Raw genomic sequence first — 23,604 nt, forward strand, 5'->3', positions numbered from 1 at the left:
TTGATCAAGAGCATTTAATGAAATTAATAAAATAATTTGTTTCCAAAAAGCCAGGGTTTCTAAAAAGCTACACATTCCCACTGTCCGCTTCGTGAATTCCCAGTGCACTTTAACTAATGACTGTTATTCTGCAGAGCACTGTGGAATCTGATGAGCTTATTTTCATTAATGAGACCCCAGTTTAATTGAACCAGAGAATCAGATCTGGTTATTGAAGTTGAGTATTCAGTCACTAATGACAGGATGCAGTGGTCCACTAAGCACAAATCAAAACTAGTAATTTACTTAAAATTATAAGGCAGTTTTCCCAAGTGCCCCCCTTTCCATGGCAGCAATCTTATTGTATTCTTACTCCTTTTTTAAATAAGAGGAGACTGACATCCCTAGTTTCTAGCACAGTTGCAAAGGGTAAATTAATGCAGCATCTAGCAAAGAAACAAAATAATCAGCTATCTTTGGCATTGGCAAAATCCATACTAGAATTCTCCTTTGGGTTCCATGTTATGAAAGCAAGATTCAAATCAAGTAAAATAAAATAAAAAAAATCTACTGTGATGCAGAGAAACCTAAAAGGAAAAGTATTCTGACTTCAGGAAAACCAAGGCACTCTTTAATTTCTAAATTTCAACTCTGATTAACCTTGTCTTAAGATTGAGTGTTGGTTAAAAAGATCTTACAATTTTTAATTCCAAAATCTGATGATAATTCAAAATAAAACTAAGTCTTCTCTTACCTTTGAATTATATATTCTCTTCCCCATCTTCAATAAAAATGAAATATAACTGGTCCTATTCCTTCATATTAGGTGTACCTATCATGCACTAATAAAAACATTTTTGAATTTTTTTAAGTGTGAAAAAATTTAGAATGGATATTGGTCAATATCTATGAACTCTGTTATAGCAAAGATATCACAAATGGAGTGAATTTTAATTTTTCTGTAAAAAAATCTAGCAAATATTGAAAAGCTTTAATAATATAAAACAGTATTAAATATGAAAAATGCATTTAATTATTTGATAACTGCATTACTCTCACAGGATTGACTTGTACCAACCTTGACACTGCTCCTTTAGTTTGTGACAACACTGCTTATAATAACAAAAGCTGGGAGACAAATTACTTGTGCACAGTAGGGAACTGATTCAATAACCACACAATTCTATGTCACCCAGCAGTCCAAACAAGGACCTGCTCTACCTGTGGTGGCCTGAGAAGATCTCAGAGCTATCTCAGTCAGTGAAAAGTGGAAACAGAAAGATGCTTCAGTATGACCCCTCTGGTATAAATAACAGAGAGAGTCACTAGGTATGGTATATCCATGATTTTTAAGAAAACTTAATTACCTTTGGAAGCAGGAACCTAGTGAAGGCAGAGGCAGAGAGAGAATACTTTTACTTCTCATGCTGTATCTTTCTCTATTATCCAGTAGAAAATTTTAGTTTTCTAACTATATTCATGATTGATGTCAATGATATGTTTGAGTGGTTATGGAACATTTCTGATTTCATTTTTATACTTTCTGTATTTTTAAAAACTGTTAAGAATTGCTATAAAATTCACATATATTTCTCTACTTAATATCAATAGTTCCATTGAAAGTACATAATGGGAAGGAAACCCAATTTAAAAATTGACAAAGTAAAATCTACAAATGTATAGTTAAATATTAAACAACTATTTTTTTTTATTTTTATTTTTTTATTTTATTTTTTTTAAAGAGAGAGTGAGAAAGGAGAGAGAGAGAGAATTTTAATATTTATTTTTTAGTTATCGGCGGACACAACATCTTTGTATGTGGTGCGGAGGATCGAACCCTGGCCGCACACATGCCAGGCGAGCACGCTACCACTTGAGCCACATCCCCAGCCCTATTTTTATTTTTTGTATAAGAAAAAAATACAGTTTATTTGTGCACACATATATATTTTATATATGTAAATATATACAGTATATATGTATACATATATGAATATCGGTATGAATTTTTAAATATTTTCATTGGACTGTGAATTTCACATACATTTCCACTAGTAGCAAACTTGTGGCTGTAATCATCCTTCAGTAACCCCCAAAACAGTCTGTCACATCATTCTGCTTTTATTTTCAACACAGCATTTATCACTACCTTTATTTTCCTGTTGACTTAATTGCATATTGCTCTCTCCCCCACTGAAATGTGATCCTCAAGCTGCAGGAGTTCTATTTATAGCTTGTATTTAGACAACTTTATAAAACTGCATAGAAGATGGATACTGATTTGAGCAGATAAGGATATTTAGCAAAAAAAAAAAAAAATCATCACTGTCTAATCATCAGAGCTAAAGGTTTTTACTGTGTTGCAGGCACTGAACTCTTTAGTTATCCCACTGACCCCCTCTCATAGCATAAGCACTGTTTTGTAGATGAGGAAACTGAGACTCTCAAAGATCAAAAATCAGTGGGTGCCAGAGCTGGGATGTGCCCACGTAGCCTGGTTTCAGAGATGCATTTTAACAGCTTAGTCCCTTTAAGCACTGCTGGGCAGTGAAGCCGCTTCAGTTTACCCTGCTTCCTCTACTTCTGGCAGTTCCAAGCAGCATCTTCCTGGAAGGCTGCTCGCTGTACAGGAAACAGCCCTATTTCCAAGCCCAAATGGTGGAAATTACCTACCCAGGCCCATAAATATCTGTGCTTATTATTCAAAATGGAAAGCTTTCTTGAGATAATAAAATTATTTCCCTTAAAAAAAATAACAAGATTTCTGTGCTCCTCGAGAATAAGGAACAAACACTAGATTAATTCTGACTTTTTAATACATTAAGAGTTGGTAAAGAGATTTCTGTGCTCCTCGAGAATAAGGAACAAACACTAGATTAATTCTGACTTTTTAATACATTAAGAGTTGGTAAAGAAAAGCAATATCCTGTGAATTATTACTTTTTTATCTTGTCAGCATATCCTAACTTTACACACAAATGATGTTTCTACACTGTCTAAGGTCCTACTCCAGTTTAGTGGAAAAATTATTCTAATTTTAGTTTTTAGTATTACTTTATTGCCTTTCAAAAATGTCTTAAACTTTTTATTAATGAGATAAGGCTATGTACTGATTTTAATTATTTGCAGAACGTGAAGGCTGATTGTAATCACGCAGGGCCTTTCCTGCTTCAGCATTTACCTAGCTGCCTTCCACTTCATTGTACCTCCAGGGTTTACAAACTGCCAGTCCTCCAGCAGGCCTAAAGAAGTCCTTAATTAACAGTTTTCATTGGGCATTTCACTGAGTTTAGCCACAGTTTCCTCAATTCCATAGGTGCCTTATGGATGTGGTACCTGCTGGGCAGTGAAGCCACTTCAGCTACCCTGCTTCCTCTACTCCTGGCTTTCTTACCTCTGAAAAAGGACACTCCAGCTATTATGGTTGCTGTGTTCTGTGCTGATTCCTCAGAAACCCATGAGTCCTCATCCCCTGCCCTGCATTATCATATTCATCAAGTTCTGGTACTTATCTGTATCATCTGTAATAGATCCATTTTTCAGATAGCACAACCAACTAGGCTTGGTAGCTCACACCTCTAATTCCGGCTACTCAGCGAAATGGAAGTTTTTAGTTAGATGGCTTTATAAAAATCGCACAGAAAATTCACATTGGATAAGGGGAGACTCTCCCACGAGGCCTTTGTGGCCCAGTAAAGGCAGCACCACATGTGAGAGAAAGCAAGCACGAAAAGGCATTCGGGCACTTGGATTCTGAGCCCCTGCTCTGAGAGTGGACAGATGGGGTGAGCCTTAGTTTCTTCTGCTGCTGAGATAAAGTAATAATACCCAATGGGGGTGGGGAGATCTAGCACACATCGTGATAGCATCATCCTTTAGGTCTCACGCTGAATGTTATTTCCCTGGCCCCAAAGACCAGATGCTAAACTGCTATCAAAACACTTAACCCCTTTAGGCTTTTCCTTCTTAGCTCCTATCCCAGTCATGATCACATGGTTATCTATCAATTACTGGCTTTAACACCCGTCTCCTCCAAGAGACTATGAGCATCTTGGAGGAGGTGGCCAGCAACCTCACTCATTATCTATCTTATGCAGTGGGTTACCAGACTGAGTGCCCAGTCACTATTGAAAGAATGGGAGAAGGCACGAACAAATGGCTATGGGTGGGCTTTGTAAGCAAATAAACGCTACTCAAGACGGGAAGGATTAATAACATATTTACTAAGCATTTGCCCCTACTAGACACATAATTTTGCACATTATATCTATTTTTTGCATAATCTAATGAAAAATTCATCATTTAAGTAGCATTATTATCCCAATCTTATGAATGAAGAAAGTATGGCTTAGGTTAACTACCTCATCTAAAATAATATTGCCATACTAATGCAAGATTTTTTGGGTTTTTTAATTTTTGTTTTTGTTTTTTGCATTCTTTATAACAACACATATACACTAACATAAAAATTAATCCAATTCAAATTCTGGCCTTTGGGGCCAGCTTCACTTGTGATTTGCTTGTTAGATAATAGACGGAAGTGTTAAGCATGACCCTCAGTGATTAGGGTGGAAAATTCCACAGGTTTTTCTGGTTAAGCTCGAAAACCCTGCAAAGTTAAATGACTATAATAATTAGAACATTGTATCTTGAGACAAAAATGAATGTTTATTTTTTTAAAAGGCAATTAGAGACTAGCCCCTCAGGTTTTACAATCAAACTACAAAGACACTATTCCTCAGTAAAAGAGCAAAATAATTAACAGTAACATTTCTGACCTACACCAACTTCATTTCCCACAAACTCAAGAAAATGAAATGCCTACAGCATGACTTTAATCTAATCTTGATTTTTAACCTTATTTTATGCATATTGATATCAGCTCTTAAAAGAGCTCCTTTTAGAATTCAAAAGGCATGCATTTCTGCTTGTAGTTTTCTTTTATTAAGATTTTACTCATTATAGGAACTTTGTCTCTTCTACTTTTTCCTTGAGAAACCAGAGATCTAAATTACCTTTACTTGTAGGTTTTAATTAAGGCCCCATTACAGTAAATACATAGCATAATGCATGTTTATACAGATAATTATGACAATTAACTTGATCATAAACAGAATTATTTAGTGAAACAAGAATTGGTAGATTAATTGTAATAACAAACTTAAAGAGGTTTGTTAAGAGATCCGGAATAGTAGAGTTTTGATATACCCTGCTTTTTCTGGGGGAAAAATATATACCAAAATGTAAAATAAATAAACATTTTTTTCATAAATATAATCACATATGTGTGTATGTACATTTGTATGCCTAAGTGTGTAAAAGTTTTAGAAAAGTTTTAAAAAAATTTTTTTGTAGTTGTAGATGGACAGAATGCCTTTATTTTATTTGTTAATTTTTATGTGGTGCTGAGTATTGAACCCAGTGCCTCATATGTACTAGACAAGTGCTTTGCCACTGAGCTACAGCCCCAGACCAATAGTTTTAAATTTAAATACACTATGGTAGACTACTCTTTAAAGAAATCCTAGAACAGATTCTTTTGTAAAACAATAAAAAATAATATCTTCCAAAATAATATACTATAAAATAATTTTAAAACATCTAATTTTCTGTGATTTAGAGATTTATAGCATACTGGGTTTGGCTGAATCTTTAAAAGTCACGGGTATCTACTGCTAAGCAAAAGGTTTCTCTATGAAATCGAAGATATTTGGGAGTTATTTTATTAATAATTATGATGAGTTAACATTATAGCTAGAACTATGTTGTATGATTGCTAAACTTCTCCCTCCTCCCCAAATCCTCTGTTTAATATTGCATAGTCTTCATAATGCTGGTGATATCTGTCCATTATCTACCATGTGCTAAGCTGGGCTCAACACATGGAGTACATGTGGTACCAAAGAAATAGGCTTTCACTCAAAGAACTTAAACTGATTGGGAGGAACCTGTGTTAAGACAAACATGAAGAAACTCAAGAGAATTTTCCTTGTAAAACATTTGACCAGAAAGACCCAAAGCTGAATAGTCCCTAGGATTGGGAGTGGGAGAAGGCCCCTATGCAGGTGTGAGATTTCCCTGTAGACCCACACCACATCCCATACAGCCCTTTTGTACCCTCAGTGGCCATTCGTTTCTGGGAAAATCCATATTAAAGGACACAATACATAGTCCAGAACTTGTTGTACTTGACCATAAAAAATACAAATGGTGTCTACAATAGATGTTGCCAAATGGACTGGAATTCAACTACCATTTCTATTATCAATCCTGAGAAATGAACAGTGTTATGTTGATTCAAGTGGATGTTTATAAATGATCAGGAAAAAAATATAAACGCACGTATGTCCCAGTTGGTTTGGCAACATTTAAGATCTTTCCCATGTGACACGAATGGCCATCTTATCATGGTGCCGTGGCACTGCTGCTAAGAGCCTTGCCATTCAGATGAACTGTGACCCTCCTCTATGATCCTCACATCCTGGAGTTGCCCTGTCCTGTCCAGTAGTCTTCCTTGACAAACACATAAAAGCCCCAGGTGAATTTTGCCTAAGATGAAATTCTAATTGTAGTTAGAAATATTTGAGTCATTTAATCCAACTTCCCTTCTAACTCATTTAATGATTCATTTTGCACAGCAAGGATCAATTACCATAGGTGCCCACTCTGGGTCAAGCACTGGGAGAGGCATTTGAAGTTCAAGGTGACATAAGCCACCACATTTATGTCTAACAAAGCTCACATTAATTAGGGAATGCCACAGAACGTGGGAAAGTGCAGTGCTCCCAAGTTGTATGAGGGCAAGCTATTGGAAGCGCCTCTATTAGGGGAACTTATAGGAAGATGAAAGAGAAAGAAGAGCCTTCTAGCCACCAGGACCGCATATACCGATGCTCTGGCAGCCTGTTGAGAGAGCAGAAAATGAGGGGTGTAAGGTATGAAGATGTGTGAGAACAGGTATCTACAGGTGATATGAAGGGCTTTGCTCTTAGTCTTAGGAGCAGCAGGGGAGTCACTGAAAACCTTGGTGAAGGAAAAGAAATGATAGACTTACGTTTGTATAAGACCACCTTGGCCCACGCCAGTAATCCCAGGGGCTCAGGAGGCTGAGGCAGGAGGATCGAAAGTTCAAAGCCAGCCTCAGCAACTTAGAGAGATGCTCAGCAACTCAGTGAGACCCTGTCTCTAAATATAAAAAGGGCTGGGGATGTGGCTCAGTGGTTCAGCGCCCCTGAATTCAATCCCAAGTATCAAAACAAAAAACAAAAAAGCAAAAACCACCTCTCTAGCTGCATTTTGGAGAAAGAATAGAACAAGACAGCAAAGCAGACATAGCAAGTCACTTGCTATGCTGGGTGGCCATCCAGGAGAGGAAGGATGACACTTGAGTAGCAGTGCTGGTGGAGACAAGGAAACAGGGACATGACATGGAGAGGGTGCAGGAAGGTGTCAAGCCTGACACCTAGGCCCTGTCGCTCAATGTGGGTGGATGGATGGATGGTGGATTCATTAGGTCAGGTCTTCTGTTTGAAATATCTCTGAGATATCAGAGAAGAGCTGATCAAGAGGACTACCGAATACAAGCAGTGGAGTACAGAAGAGAGAATCAGGCTGGAGATACAAATTAAGGAGTCATTGGACATCGGAATCTGCCTCCCAGAGTCCAGACTTCTGCTTGGACACCTTCAAAATGTCAAAAAAAAAAAAAAAGTCTACCACCTCAACAACCAGATGTGCTTTAATTAGAGAAAGATGTTCCTTATGTTGGGCTAAAAGTAAATTCTACACATTAGTCTTGATTCCATCCTTTAGACAAGAAAAATCTCTCTTATACCCATCAGGGCATCAGGAACTTGAAGAAAACTGGTACCACTTCAGTGTCCATCCCAGACCTTCCGTCCAGCAAAAACTCTTTCAGTTCAACTTGATGATCTCGCCCCTGCCCATATGGTCAGCTTCATCACAAGCACAGCAACAGATCCAAGAAAACACCCACACATCCACACACATAACGTCCATGCAGACCTAGATATCTGGAGCTTTCTAAGTACAGGACGGTTCACAAACTTGTGTGCCTTTTCTTGGGCCACTGCAAGGGAGTGGGTTTTAATTCCACCCCATGTAAAATGACAGTTCTACAGCAGGCCACTGAGACCACTGAGCAGATTCTGGGGTACAGGTTGGACAGGAAGTACTATGGCAGCACACATTCACCAGGCAGTACCAGGGACACACGGCATTGTACACTTGGACAGGAGCTCCTCTATATATCCAGATCAGAGGCCACCGTTGGAATATTCTAGCTGGTCCTGTCTTGCAGGTGGAACCTTGCAAAGTTTCCAGGTAGAGACAGCGTTTCAAGGGCCATCACTCTCACCTGCTGGTAGTCAGAGGACGCTGACTGCAGTTACAAACAGCCCCTCAGTTTAGTCCAGTCCCATGTTCCTTGGGTGGCCTTGCACATGATCATTCAGAGACCTGGGCTCCTTTCATCTAGTGGCTCCTCCCAGGGCCTTAAAGTCCTTCCCAGTATCTTTTGTATTCTGGCAAGACATGAAGGAGGAGAGCACCTAGAGATCATGCAGGAGGTTTATGGGACCGGCTGATGGTTTACACTTATCATATTCCATCAGCCAACTGCAGTCCCAGCTCATCTGATGGCAGAGAAGGCTCAGAGATGTCCATTTGCTGTGTGCCCAAAAGGAAAGGCAGCATGATTCGGTGAACACCCGCCCTAACCTGGAGTGACCCCAGTGTGCTGTCTTCCTAAAAGCTCCAAGGATCCCCTGTTGCCTACCAAATCTAAGATGGGCTCTTGGCATTTCAAGGCTGGTTTTCAGCATGACCCTAGCCTGTTCTTCCAGCTAAACTGGTGGCTCTACTTCCAAGCACACCCGCCCTTCCCCTCCCCCATTCTTTACTCAGGCACTTTCCTCTACTTAGGGCTCCTTATATGTCTTGTTTTTGAAACTGAATCAGTTACTCAGGGTCCACTGAAGAGGTGACTCCTTTGTCCCCACTGCTCTGTGAACACTGACTTGTGTCGTCACCCTCCTCCAGACTTCTCTCCAGATTCCCGGAGGGCAAGTGAAGTCTTCTCTATTTTGTGTCACTGACAACCTCTGGGAAATGCCTAAGAGAGCACCCAATTAACTATCTATTTAGTTGAATTGAATAATTTTATTTAAACTACTTCCTTAAGGAGAAAATAAGGTGTATTTTTAGTACCTTTTCTTATCTGCAGAAAATGCTTGTAGCAGTGGTTCTCAGTTGATGGTGAGTATAAAAATTACTTGAGGGACCTTGTTAAAAGTATTGTATAAACTTCGTAGAGCAGATGCAGTCACTGCATTTTTAATAAGTGCTGAAGGGCGTCGGGTGCAGTGGCACACACCTGTTTAATCCCAGTGACTAGGGAGGCTGAGGTAGGAGGATTGCAAGTTTGAGGCCAGCCTGGGCAACTTAGCAAGACCCCAAATAAGAAAATCAAAAGGGCAGAATACTCTGGGCTCAATTGCAGACCACAAGGGAAGGAAAGGAAGAAATATAAGTGCTACAGAGGGACGAGATGACTCAGATCTCAGAGCGCCAGACTGTGCTTGCCCAAGTATTGGAAGGTGGCGTTTGTCATTACGCCCATTAATGGACCATTACTAATTTCCTCTAACAAACAGATCAGTTCATCAACAGAGCGACAGGCAGCGTGAGGAGCTGTAAGAGTCAAGATGTGTGTCACATCGCCTTTGGATCCCGAGTTCTTGGACCACCTCCACTCTCTGGCAGAAGGAATAACTTGAGGCTCTCCACAGAGGTAGGAGCACATTCCCAGCATAAGTGGCCCAGGAAGGGATCAGAAGGAAGGGGGGACAGAGGATTACAGACGAATACATAGGAGCATGTTCTTTCAAAAAAGGAGTTGGATCTTGACCAGACACTATACAGTGAATAGAGTCTCAAATCTTTTTAGTTTCCTCCAAAATTCAGCCATACTCAGTGACTCCTAATCCAACTCCTACCTGCTGAAGATGGAGATAGCAAATGAGCACATTTCAGTTCACATCCCAGAGACCTGCGGGTCTTCTATTTGATGTCAAATTCAAATTTGATTTCTAATTCTCTACAATGACTTCCCCTTCCACCACTATTTAACCTCCAGTTTACCCTCACTATTTATCCCATTGTTTTTCCTTTGTAGGTTCTATGGGAAACAAGTATAATTCCTATATTTTTCAAATGTGCAAATCGATTCTTCTTCCTTACAGACAGTAAGATCTGTTGGGTCCAAAAATAGCCGATCCTGCCAGCAGCTCACCACAGAGAAGTGTGTTAAGAGTGCAGAAATGTCAACCTTGCTGATATCTGAGGCTGAGGAACAAGGAGATAAAGAAAATATTCGCCAAATAAAGCAGACCGCACCTATTCATGGTAAGAAGGATTGAAAGCTAGTGGAAATAGTGAGAAATGGTAAGATAAATCAGAAGTTATATTCATAACTAGACATGACTAGAGAATTACCATTTAGGAATGAAAAAGGTGGTGGCTACTGAAAGGTATTTAGAATTCTTATGTATATATTATCATTCTATAGACTCCAATTTTTCAAATTATTAAAGTACCCTGTGTTTTTGCTTTATGGTAGTGATTACAGAAATAAAATAGCATCCCCTCATCTCTACACTTTGGAAACTCCATGTACATTTAATTTCTTCTTTTTTAAAAAAAAATTTTTTTAATTGTAGATGGACACAATACCTTTATTTATTTATTTTTATGTGGTGTTGAGGATCAAACTCAGTGCCTCACATGTGCTAGGCAAGTGCTCTACCACTGAGCTACACCCCCAGTCCTTAATTTCAACTTTTAATGAATCTTTTCCACTGGTAAAGGGCTCTTGATTTTCTCTCACTGATACCAAAACAACCAGTGAGTGAAGAAAGTACTTTGTCCCATTTTATAGACTGAGTTCAAGGTAAAGTGGTTTGCAGTTTGTAATCACCAGAAAGCATTGAGACCAGAATCCAAGATTTACAACTCCCTGTTACCCCTTAGCAAGAGTTGAAAAGCAGGCATTTGATTTCATTTTACCTGATTTGGAAACGAATGATCACTATTACAGACGGTATCCCCCATGGAATATCAAGCTGATATAAAGAAATGAATGACATGCATGTACAGTCCTGGCTCTACCACTGTCTGAGGCTGTGATTGTTTCTTCTACCCTCTGAGCCTCAGTTTCCTTGTCTTTAAAATGGGGATACCATTACTCCTAGTGTTGTAGAGAACAGATGAGGTGGGGCACCTAAGATAGCAGGAAACAGTTTTATTTCACTGCATTCAGGTTGAGAGGGCACAGCTTTCATTGTAATCAATTAATCCCCTGAACCCGGAGTTCAGGTAGTTTCAGAACTTTATACCCAGCATGTAAGGGTGGGGGCCCAGAAGTTCACAGACTGCAGAAGTTCACATAAAAGCAGTTTTTTCTTTCACTGTTCTGGGCAAGTTAACCCTTCAAGGACAACACCTGAGAAGGGGAGAGCTTCTTCGCCCCTTTCTTTCCTCCCCCTGCCAGCTGTTACCATGGAGCCCAATTGGTAACTTTTCTTATCTTAGAAATGTAGACATCTCTGTGAAGCCCAGCTCCAGGCCAGAAGCCTTGTTAAAGGATCTGCCTTTTTTAAATCACATTTTGCATTTGCAAACACACTTCTACAAACTACTGTACTGAACAAATGTTTCTGAAAAATTAGGAAAAGGGGTGTTGAGCACCGGGAATGTTTACCAGGCCAGTGGCTAAGTAAAACAGAGCAACAGAAAAATAGGAAGTTTACTTACATTGAACTCTTTCGTAGAGACTCTTTTACTGATAGTCCTAAAATCAATTATGGTCCAGATTTCTGGGAAAGCTTAGTTAAGATTTTCTGTGGAGGAGGGGGTGCCACTACAATAGTTCTAGTAATAAATAACAGCAGCTTCAAAGGAATATTATGAGGATTCAATGAGAAAGCCAAGTTAGGTGTATCACATTGCACAACAAAGGAAACATTTGGTAAATAATAAATGCTGCTATGAATATAATTATTAAAGAATTAAGTTATACTTAAGAAGCCTTCTCCAGGTTTGACCTCAGTTCTCCAGGGTTCTTTTGGAAATTACTCTCTAAGCTTGTGTTGAAGTATATACTCATTTATATATTATATACATTTTATTTATTTATATATATATATATATATATATATATATATATATATATATATATTCCCTCTTTTAAAGGAAGAATTATTTTTCCTGTATTGGCTGTCAATTTCATTTTTTTTCATATTTCTTATATAGCATGTTGCACGATTAACATCAATCAAATTGCTTGTAGCTCTTCTATAAATGTTATCTTTCATGAATAAAACGTATCAGTCATTTTGAAAGCCTGAAACAATCCTAATATTGGAATGGAACCAAATACCTATTTTCTACTGCAGGAATAAGCTGTGTTTTTGACGGAGCTTCACACTATGTCAAAATGATACATGAATATTCTCATTACAGTGATAATTATATTTACTGAATTATTTCAAGTGATCTAGCGCTTTATGTCCTGGCTTTTGTTCTTTGATATGAAAATGTACCAGCCAATCTACCTATTATGCATCCACATCCCCCTCAAGAAGCATCAGCAGATAAGAATAATAACAGAAGAAGATTTCGGTTAAAAAGCGCCAGCAGAGAAAGGACAGAGACACCCAGTGGTATGGCACTATTTCAATACTATCTTAGATCTGTATATTATTCAGGGCAATGGAATCTCTCCGCAGGTTGTAAATTTCAAAGGATTATGAACCAATTCATTTAAAATATAAATGTCTGTTCTGCAGGGATTATGGAAATCAAATTTTCTGCAAAAGAATTGCTCTAGAGCCCTAACAGAGATTTGCTGGATTAAATAGACAACCACAGAAATAAAGGACTGCCTGCATGTGCTCTCAAAGGCTGAATAAGCTCAAATTGTTGTTTTTTAAAAATGGCCTACATGTGATAGTTGAAGTTCCTGCCTGCAGACTTTCCTAAAATTGAACTTTATTATAATTCTTCAGATTCCGTGTATGTCTTTTCTTTTTAAATTGGACTCTTTTCAGATTGCTTGCTATGCTTGTGGTCTCTCCCTCTGGATTCTTGGCCATTTATAATAAAAGGTTAAAATTTAAACTCTTTGCAACCAGTTAAGCATGAGATGGTTTTACAGTTATTCCTTTAAATGCCGGATTTGAGGCATGTAGGTGTAGATTGGTATATACACATATCATTCTATCCTGAATCCAGCCCAAAGGCTATCATGTATGCTGTGTTAGCAAACGTGTCAAAACCATGAGGTTTTTGGGTGGGTTGCAATTCAGCCTACGAGGTTTCATGTTATTTTTATCAAAGAGTAAATAGAAAAACTTATTCTGCAATAATATCTGCATCTATTTTCTTAAAGAGCTAAAGAAAAAAGCTAGGTTTAAAAGAGTCACGTTTAGTAGGAATTATCATTTTAAAAAAGCACTCCATCTTATGTGGAACCCAAGAAAAAAATATAAGCCCCTTTAAAAATGATATGGGGTTTGGATTTCTTTTTATCACATATCGTAAAACTTAAATCTAAAATGTCCCTGTGCAAATATCAAAGAATTTTAAGGTGAACAGCTACAAAAATGCAGCTGAGTTCATCTTAAAACATTCTGCTAAAAAAAAAAAAAAAGACCTGCATATATCTACATTGTGACCTCTCATTGTCTTTGAAAATAATCAAATGGAAAATGATACCCAATTAATACCATTCTTCAAAAATTACTCTTTATAAATATCAAAAGCAGTAACAAAGTGGAAAATATTTATTCCAATACAGGCAATTCAGGAACTATCATAAATGAAGATGAAGGAACAACTGTCCTCACCACTGGGATTCAGCAAAGAGCAGAGACGTTGAACTCCAGCACCCCAGGACCTCCGTCTCCCGACCAAGCAGGTGTGTCTTTACTGTTAAAAATTATAATTCTGCCAAACAGTTAGAATCTAGTCATTTTGAAAAGCTGTGATGTAGCCATTTGCTAAAAATTTGTGATTTTTTGTAAATCTCCTTTTTTAACCTCTCTTTTCTGTCCAATTTTAATGGATGACAAGAGTCTTTTATTTATGAATTGGTTGCTCCATTCATAATGAAACTTTAAAACTATGAAGTATTCCCAAGACAACGTGGCCCTCCCCACAGACCCTCTATTGTTTCTTTTCTCTGCCCTCTTTATAAACGGAGATGGCTGGAGCAGAGAGCACTGAGCCCTCCACCTATCTTGCCTAGCAGGTGTGTGCTCCTTTTACAAAAGCAAATTGTTTTTGAGCAAGGGAAAAAGGAAAATAAATGAAAATTGTTTGTAGTTTGTCAGTCTTATTTATGCAATGTTGAAACCTTCATTAAAATGTTAGGCGCAATTAGTGTCTCTAGCATAAATCTGACTGTGTAGAAAAACTAATTAGATGTTTAGGTGATCATTCTTGCATTTATCTTGTTTGCTGCAATATTGTGATTACACAGTAATTTACATATTTTCCTAAGAAAACACACCAAATTATTCATTACAATTGATATGGAAATACTTGAGGTAAAAGTACAAATTCCAAAATAGCATGCGGTAGTGAGATAATTAGAGTTGGTGTGGTATAAAACACTCCTTCTACTTTGACTTTTTGACAGTTAAAAATGTTTGGCAACAGGTCATATAAATTGGTAAATCATATAAATTGGTAAATTGCATCATGAAGATTCCCAACAGGATCTTTTCTTCCAATTTCCTTTACATATGCATTATATAACACAACACATTCATTTTTGTAATCTTTTTTAGCATTTCTAGAGCCCCTACTATGTTCACAATTCACCTACTATATGCCTAGCACTACACAAAAGGTTTGCTGTCCAAAATGGAGTTCCCAGTGTACTTGTTCTGACACCTGTCCACAGCTACACTGACTCAGGAGCATCTACACCCCTGGGAAGGTGGTCAGGTGTGTGTTCAGCCTGCCACTGGCCATATACCTACACTCTGTCCCTGAAACCATGAAAGCCTTGCTCCCAACAGACTGTCTCTAAGACTGTCTATTTATCACCCTTTATATAGGCAAATCATGTTGCAGAAAGGTAGCCTCAGGTTAAGAGACAATTTTCAAAGGGTTTGATAAAAATATGTCTCAGTGGTAGCATACAGTATTTTTAAAGAAAACAAATAATGTGCAAAAAGATTTTCATGTCAAAACATTGTGTCCTAAAACTAAACATACAGGTATATTTCATGGAACAGAATTCACCACTCAGATTAACAGTATTTCTTTGGGTTTACTATTACTGAAAAGTCTACTCGTTTTAGTCTGCAAATGGCTCTGTCTTCAGTCCATAGAATGGAGACAGATGTCAACTTCTGTCTAATTTTCTCTCTTCCATGATCTGTAGTCCTAACAATAACCAGATATTTTGTTTAAAGAAGCTTGTTAAGGGCGGTACACTGTCTTCCTCTAGTTAAAGGGAGATATTAGTAACTCAAACCCTTTTAGAGTTGGGAGATTTTCCTCCTTTGGAATGTCAAATTAATGAGGTTGTGCTATAGAGAACTTGCTGCCAGACAGGTGATAATTATTTCAGACTTACAAATTTCCTGGCCAGTGTTTCAACTCGGATGCAGAGAAAGTGCAAATGAGTTGCCTGTAGCTATAGACACTGATCTATGGATTAAATGTTTAGCAAGTTCCAAGATGGTGGATAAATTGCCTTCCTTGGCTTCTGCCTTCTTTGATAAATCACTTGTTTCAACAACAAGAAATTGTAACCCAACTAAACTACCTAAAATATCACTTTTATGGAACACTACTCTAATTTTTTGTCATCTTTCCCAAATGTCAGATGAATGGATATTTCCTGAAAATGATGATCACATTTCCCATTTGGCATCTGGCAGCCAGTCCCTCCTGGATGACTCTAGCACTTCACACCTGTGCCTAGAAGCCAGCAAGGACAGTGAACGTGACCCGCAGGCAGAGGAGACCCAGATCCTTCCAAAGGACATTTTCACTTTCTCATCTAGACCACGATCAGCACCTCACGGGAGGACACAGAATCTGTCCCCAGAGGAATGCCTGTTCACTTTGGATCTAAAAGAAGATAACAGTGGGAGAAGGAAAGACACCCAATTGGAGGATGATTTCTATGATGGTGACAGCAGCGAAGAGGTACACTGCTTGATGAATAAAATAGTCATAAAACACAGTAGTTCCATTAGCTCCGATAAGCACTAGCACTAGTTGAAATGGGGGAAATCAACTGCTATTTATAAACATGCAGCAGATTGCTGTCAGTCAATGGTGGCATTAGGTTGTTATGGTAACTCTAAATTGCTGCCTTTTTATTATTAACTGCCAATATCATCTGTAATTATGGGATATAGTTATTGGCTTGTTAGGCTTTTTTTTCTTTTCCATTTTAATCTTTGTCTCACAGTATGAGAAACAATATACAATTTAGTTGTAAGATGGAGAGACCAGTGAAACACTGAGAACACGTCCTTCTGGATCTCTGGGGACATTTTTTGCATCGCAGTCGCTAGGCATTCTGAACGGATGGTTTTCTGACTTTCTTACTCCCCTGCAGTCTTTTCACCTTAGACCCATTAGGACTCATTATTTTCCATATGGCCCCAGAATTTCAAGAACTGTGCCAATTAAAATTGAGACAATGAATCATGAATTAGTGCTGGGACTTGCCTTAACAGGAGGTTTTCTGTTTGGAATTATGTAGACTCTAAATATAAGTTAGTCAATTCATAAAGAAAAAGTTTTCTTAAAACTTGTTGAAAATCAAACTGAATATTGTTGGGAAATATTTGTTTAAAACCTAATACATTATGATAATGTTTCCTCCATATGAAATGAGTTTATATGTGAGATTTTTTTTTTTAGCTTTCTTCTCAACAATATCCATTCGTATTTGCTGGGGAAAAAAATTATTTTAAAGGCAGAAAGCAGTCAAGTTAAGGATTAGTGAAAACATACACATCACTTAATATATAAATTATAGAAATAATTAGAAATTTTTTATGTATGCTTACAAAACTCCTTTTTAGTAACTGTAATTGATTAAGAAACCTATTTGTCAGTGGGATATAGATGCAGTCCACAGACCCTAGCCTCAGAGCCAGTTGAGAATAATGGTGGGATTGCTTAGGCAATAATTATGGGGTTTTGTAACTTTTAATGAGTTCCTTCAGCAAAATACACGGAGGATACTTTGTTCACACTATGCTTGCTTCTGACTGTAATGAAACAATTAGTCACGCCAAACTGTAAATCCACCACAGACCCATTATACATAAATTCTGCATTTGATGCTGGCATTTTAAATGTTTCTGTTGAATATATTTTTTCCTTTCACCCTTAAAAATATTAAGCTGTAAAAACTGTAAAATGGACATTTGTCTTTAGCATCTAGTAGTGTCCTCACCCCAGCCACCAGTGCTTCTGCAGGATGCGTTGGCTCGTCTCATCAGTTCATACAGCTCATTTTCTTAAGGGGACCCAGTTTGTTCCCTTTCCAGGGGCACACAGCTGCCATCTTTCTTACCTGACACAAAAGACTCACTCTAATGGTGGAAATTCACAGCAGGTGGGAAAGGTGGTTCCTTGGTAGACCATGAGGGAAGCATGATTGGCGACCTTCCCTTTAAATAATACCACACCAGGAACTTACCTCTTCCATCTATGTGAAGAATAAGCTTTAAGAAGCAACAGACCTTCAGGAGAAAATGAACATTTCAATTTTTTTTTATTTTTATTTTTTAGTTGTCAATGGACCTTTATTTATTTTTTTATTTACATGTGGCACTGAGAATCCAACCCAGTGCTTCACACATACTAAGCAAGTGCTCTACCACTGAGCCACAGCCCCAATTTAATACCACTTTCCATACTGTCTTGCTACTTGTAACATCCTTTAATGTTTATTATGTGTTTATTACCAACTACATGAAACTGAAAAAAAATTTTGTTGTGCACCACCCAAGCTCTCGCTGGCATAGTGGTCTGCTCACCCCGTGCTGGGCCTGCTGCTGTGACCACTGTGATGGCTTATTGTAATTTAAGTTGCTAATAATTCACAACTGAGATCTGGAGTCTCATCTGTGGCTGGAGTCGGTGGCAGGCCCATCTCAGTGCTCGCATCAGCCTCGCCCACCGTCACTTGGAGACTCCTGAGTGGCAGCCAGGAAGGTCAAAAGCCTCACTATGCTGTCAAGCTTTGGGATTTGCTGTTAAGAGAGAATAACAAGGTGCAAACCAAGATACAGAAATACTGCCAGGTGTGGTTGCGCACACCTGTATTCTCAACAGCTGGGGAGGCTGAGGCAGGAGGATCGTGAGTTCAAAGCCAACCTCAGCAATTTAGTAAGGCCTTAAGCTACTCAGGGAGACCCCGTCTCTAAATAAAATATTAAAAAGGGCTGTAGATATGGCTCAGTGATTAAGCACTTATGGTTCATTCCCCAGTACCAAAAGAAAAAAAAAAGAATAAAGAATAAAACCTCAGTTAAAAAAGAAAAAGATACAGAAATACAACAAACAAAATATGTGGGACTATATTTGAACAAGTTATAGAATTTGTAATGGTCCCTTCTTTAACAAATGGGTTTTCTTCTTCCTTTGTTGTTGATTTTTTTCCTTCTGTTTTTAGCCATTATTTTTCCTGTAGGATAACTTCTCCCATTTATTAATTGTATAAATCAAGGAAAATTGGATTATCTATTTGGAATGTTTATTTACATAAAATCTTTGAAGAAAAAATCAATTTAGTTAATTAAAGAATCCTTACCATTAGTTCTATTATTTTAGAATGTTATATCCTTAGAGTAACATAATTATAGTTAAGGAAAAACCAATGTTATGTTACAAGTAACAGTGGGCACACAAGTAATAATTACATTACTTACCATGCTTGAAGCGTACAACTTATAATTAAAAAATTTTATTTGATATTAGACCAGTGAGTATTTTTAAAGGGAAATTGGGTATATTCAGTAGCACATAAAATAGATATAATCAAATGATTATTATGATAGAAGAAAAGTACACATTCAATAGTAAAGGCTAATCACAATAAACTTTCAGTGATTGAAATTCAGTGATTTGTAATTTAAGTTGCTAACAATTCACATCTGAGATCTTTGTGTGAGATATCGAGAGGCTACCAACGCCTTGGGGGTGGATGGGTCCTACATATGAATTTTTTGTATATGCTCATCTTACTCTTTGCTTTCTGTGTATTTTATTCTCTATACTTCCATATATACTAATATGCCAGGTATTCAATTAATTTTGAAGTTGCACTCTTATTTGAAAAGCACATAGGCTGGGGTGGTGGCTCAGTGGGTGCACTTGCCTAGCATGTGGCACTGGGTTGCATTCTCAGCACCGCATATAAATAAATAAATATAAATAAATAAATAAAGGTCCATTGACAGCTAAAAAAATATTAAGAAAAAAAGAAAAGCACATCATTGAAATATATTTCATGGTGAGCTCTATAATCAAAAATAATGTGTAAAATGAGTTATCTTAGAAAATTCATTAAAACAGAGTGCCTTCCACGATCCGGCAGAATCTGGAAGAAATGAAAACGTGTTATTATTATTATTTCCATGTTGTAGTTTATGTCATTATTCCCAGCATAGTTTCTCTCGTATACACCTGGTTTACAACTTCAAATAATTAGCTTTACATTAATATTTCATTACTCCCCCAATTTAATTTTTCTTTAGAAATATAGTACTGTCACTTTTCCCCCAGTACTCTGGCTGTGTGTCTCAAGCTAAAGGAGATAGCTGCAAGGCCTTGCAATTGGTCTTGTGATAACAGCTCAGATGGGAATATCTGGGCCCTCTAAATTACCCATATTTGAACATGAATTATGTGACCTGACTATGATCCTGTTCAGATTAGCTAGGAAGATTCCACATCTTTGCATCCAGCTTCGTGAACGCCTACAGAGGCCAACCCTGCAAACAATAGATTAAACTGCCAATGAGCAGTCCCTTCTCCCAACTTTCCTGGTAGTGTGTGTTGCTTTCAAGATATTTTTGTTGTAAAATAAGTGTACCTTTTTGTTTTATGATTTTTCATGATAGAATATATTTCTGGATTAGACTATAAGCCATTCCCTTCTATATATTTGACTAATGATTTTGAGTTGCTTTATTACACTGACCTATACATATACAATGGGAAACAATACATAGTCCACATGTGGCTGCCTATATTTCTATGTGTCTTTAAAAAAAAAAATCTGGGAAGGGGAGGTACCAGGGATTGAATTTAGGGGTACTTAATCCCTAAGCCACATCCCCACCCTTTTTTAAATTATTATTTTTATTTATTAAATTATCTATCTATTTATTTATTTATTTATTTACTAGAGACAAGATCTAAGTTGCTTAGAGCATCCCTAAGTCTGCTGAGGCTACCTTTGAACTCAGGAACCTCCTGCTCACTCAACTTCCCAGCCACTGGGATTACAGGTGTATGCATCAGCTAGAAAAACTTTAAATGCCCATTTATATACTGGATAAAAATGGAAGGGCTCTTTTTAATATGTTACCCTCAGATTTTAATCCTGTATTTTATGAATTACAACGTAACATGCTCTCTAGACCTACCAGGCAAATTTAACATTTATTCTGTAAGAGCAATCCTTTTAGGTGTTCACATCAACAAGTCTTCATTTTTGCCTACTGAAGCTCTTCTCTGCAAAGGTCAGCAGCCTCTTGGCCCCATGACTTGGCTATGCACTGTTATAGGCAGGTGACAAAGGTTACAAAACACTTGCATAGAACCTAACATTCTACTATTTTTGCTAAAAGATCAACATCTTGCAGGTAAATATTTGATTGTGGATAAGAATTTTTGTAAGAAATCTTTTAAAGTGTTCTCAGTTAAAAGAGCTTAAAATCTAGCTTATTGAAAAATATGATTTGTCAACAAATCACTGACAACATAAGTATATCCACATTATGTCTGCTCATTAGTGCTATCATCCAACCAGTAGGTGCTATTAGTTCACACATGAAAAGTAAAAAACTTGTAGCTCAATCTCAATTACAAATTCAAAAGCGTGTTGGGAAATTGCAGATGTGTTTTGTTACAGAACTTTTAAGAATGCTACCCAAGATTTTTTTTCATGGCAGACTGAATTTAAAACTCAATTGAAAAATATAAATAAATATCCACTTTTACAAAGGCTAAAATAGAGCTCCATCCTGACTCATTCAACATTAAAGTCGTGCTGCAAAGAGCCTCAGTCCCATCTGCTCCAAGTAGGTGGCCCTCCAGAGTCATTAAAATTATCTTTTCAAAATTACAACTCAGCAAGAGCAATCCATTTTGTGCATCCAGAAATTATTGTCCAAATGCCCATCTGCATGTCCTTTTAAGAAGCCTAGTTCAACAGAGGAAGCGCAGGCTCCTTGGGGAAATCATCCTCCTCTTCAGTGTACATATGCTCCGCTACAGTTAATCAGGCAAACTCTATTGATGTTCCTGGCACCGGAACGTGATTGAATATTTGACAAACAAATGTTACTGTACCCAGAAGATGATCTGTTCAAGAGATCTGGGACTTTTAAATATATATATTAACTTAAATCAAAAGCATTTGGTATTTGTTCTTCTGAGAAGCAGATGAGCAGATGATTGGAATGCAAAAATGGCATGACAACTTCTATGCTACTCTGACAAATTATATTCAATTGCTGTGCAGGTTTTCAGTAGCTAAATGATAAACCAAAGGGAAAGAAATGGTTGTTTTTCAATCAGATCATAGGAAGCTAACTTCTCGGGCATGTAACAAATGCATATCATTTATACAAAAAGACTTAATTCAAAAACATCATGAGCCCAAATGAATTACATATGTGAAATCAATAAACAACATCTACATCTTTATAAAAGAGACAAAAAGCATTGCTAAAGAGAAGAATAGGGTGTTACCAGGGCCCCACTTGTAAAAAAACACCATATTTTATTTTCATTTCCTCTCTAAATGAAATGCTGATCCAACTCCAATCAAAATATTAATTAAATCCTGCCATGCTCAATCATGCTCTGTTCAAATCTGGGATAAACCTGAATTAGTGGTCCCAGGGCAGCCAAGATAAACAAGTCTTTGTACCTGTCCAGATTCCCCGGACATATATTCCTTTCCATATATTTTAAATAGCCTGGAAATGTATTTCCATGGAAATAAGCTCACCAGGGTGTACAGCTAAGTCCACTCTTTCTCAGTGGATCTCCAAGCCAGGATGAACCTTAAGAACAACATGAGACCAGTGCCCACCTGCATCTCATGAATATTTCCATGGACAGCCCTACTCAAGCCAAGCAAAGAGAAGTGTCTTACACCAAGCAAACTCCTGGAAGGAAGAAAGGACTGTGTACTCTGCTGTACCACAGTAGGAGAAGAAGACTTCTTACCCAATGAACTGATTTTTTAAAATATTTTTTTAGTTGTAGATGAACACACAGTATCTTTATTTTTTTATATGGTACTGAGGTTCAAACCCAGTGCTTCATACCTGCAAGGCAAGTGCTTTACAACTAAGCTACAGTCCCAGCCCAAATGAACTGATTTTTATGGGGTTTTCTAACGATACACCAAATATCTGCCTTCTCACATGGTCCTCTAAATTTCTGTAAGAGTATATAAGGAACTCTTTAACTACCTTCTGTGTTATGGTAGTATGACTTATGTTGGTGTCCTCTCTGCCATTAGACTTTTAAAATTTTTAACTGATCATGAAAATATAGAAATTGTACATATGAATCAGGTACCATGTGATGTTCTGGTACATAAATGCATATTTCCTGGTTAAAATCAGATAAAATATTATCTCCTTAAACTGCCATCATTTCTTTATGGTGAAAACCTTTCTTCTAGCTCTTTGAGAAGCACAGCATTATTACTATCATCTAGAGTCACCCTATGGTGCAATAGCATGCCGGCACTTCTTGCTTCTAACTGTACCTTAGTACTCCTGCACTGTGCATGTCCTTCTGCCCTGTGACTCTCCTGTAGTACCTCAAAGTGCCATACACATAGCAGGAGCCTAATAAATATTTATTGAATTAATGTTCATGGCAGAAGTTCCTCCTAGGCTCTGCCTATGTCATATACAAAATACATATACATGTTTTTTTCATGTGAAAATATATTATAAATGAATGAGGAGAGGGTCTTTGATCACAGAAGTCCTGCTACAGTTGCATATGACAGTTACAGACAATCAAACAATACTGTTTGAATTGAAGAAGAGACAGCACTGTCTAGCAGCCAAACCAAATTTAAAAAACAAAAAACCCTCTCCTCTATTTCTACCAATGTACAGTCCTAGAATTAAAGCTTAAGGGATGTTTGCTACATTTTCTGTTTACTTTCTTCTATAGACAAGATTAAACTTTGTTTCTTTTTGTATATCTGTGAAAAAAAAAAAAAAAAAAACGTAAGAGCCACCACTCCATTTGCTAGTGATGCAGAGCACTGGGCCTGTTTCTGGTCTCGCTGGCACCCTGTCC

The 23,604-nt window shown here is 37.5% G+C and overlaps 1 protein-coding gene across 3 annotated transcripts in view; it reads left to right on the forward strand.

Moving 5' to 3' along the window:
- Cfap20dc (CFAP20 domain containing) overlaps nt 1-23,604 on the forward strand; it is a 133,944-nt gene that overhangs the window by 29,069 nt on the left and 81,271 nt on the right. For all 3 annotated transcript variants that reach the window (XM_076867961.1, XM_076867970.1, XM_076867980.1), the window contains 5 exons: nt 9,654-9,790; nt 10,242-10,404; nt 12,603-12,719; nt 13,856-13,975; nt 15,899-16,224. In XM_076867961.1, coding sequence (XP_076724076.1) covers nt 9,654-9,790; nt 10,242-10,404; nt 12,603-12,719; nt 13,856-13,975; nt 15,899-16,224 — 863 coding nt within the window. The remainder of the gene's footprint in view (nt 1-9,653; nt 9,791-10,241; nt 10,405-12,602; nt 12,720-13,855; nt 13,976-15,898; nt 16,225-23,604) is intronic.

The sequence above is a fragment of the Callospermophilus lateralis genome, chromosome 1, assembly GCF_048772815.1.
Source record: "Callospermophilus lateralis isolate mCalLat2 chromosome 1, mCalLat2.hap1, whole genome shotgun sequence".
Taxonomy (NCBI): Eukaryota; Metazoa; Chordata; class Mammalia; order Rodentia; family Sciuridae; genus Callospermophilus; species Callospermophilus lateralis.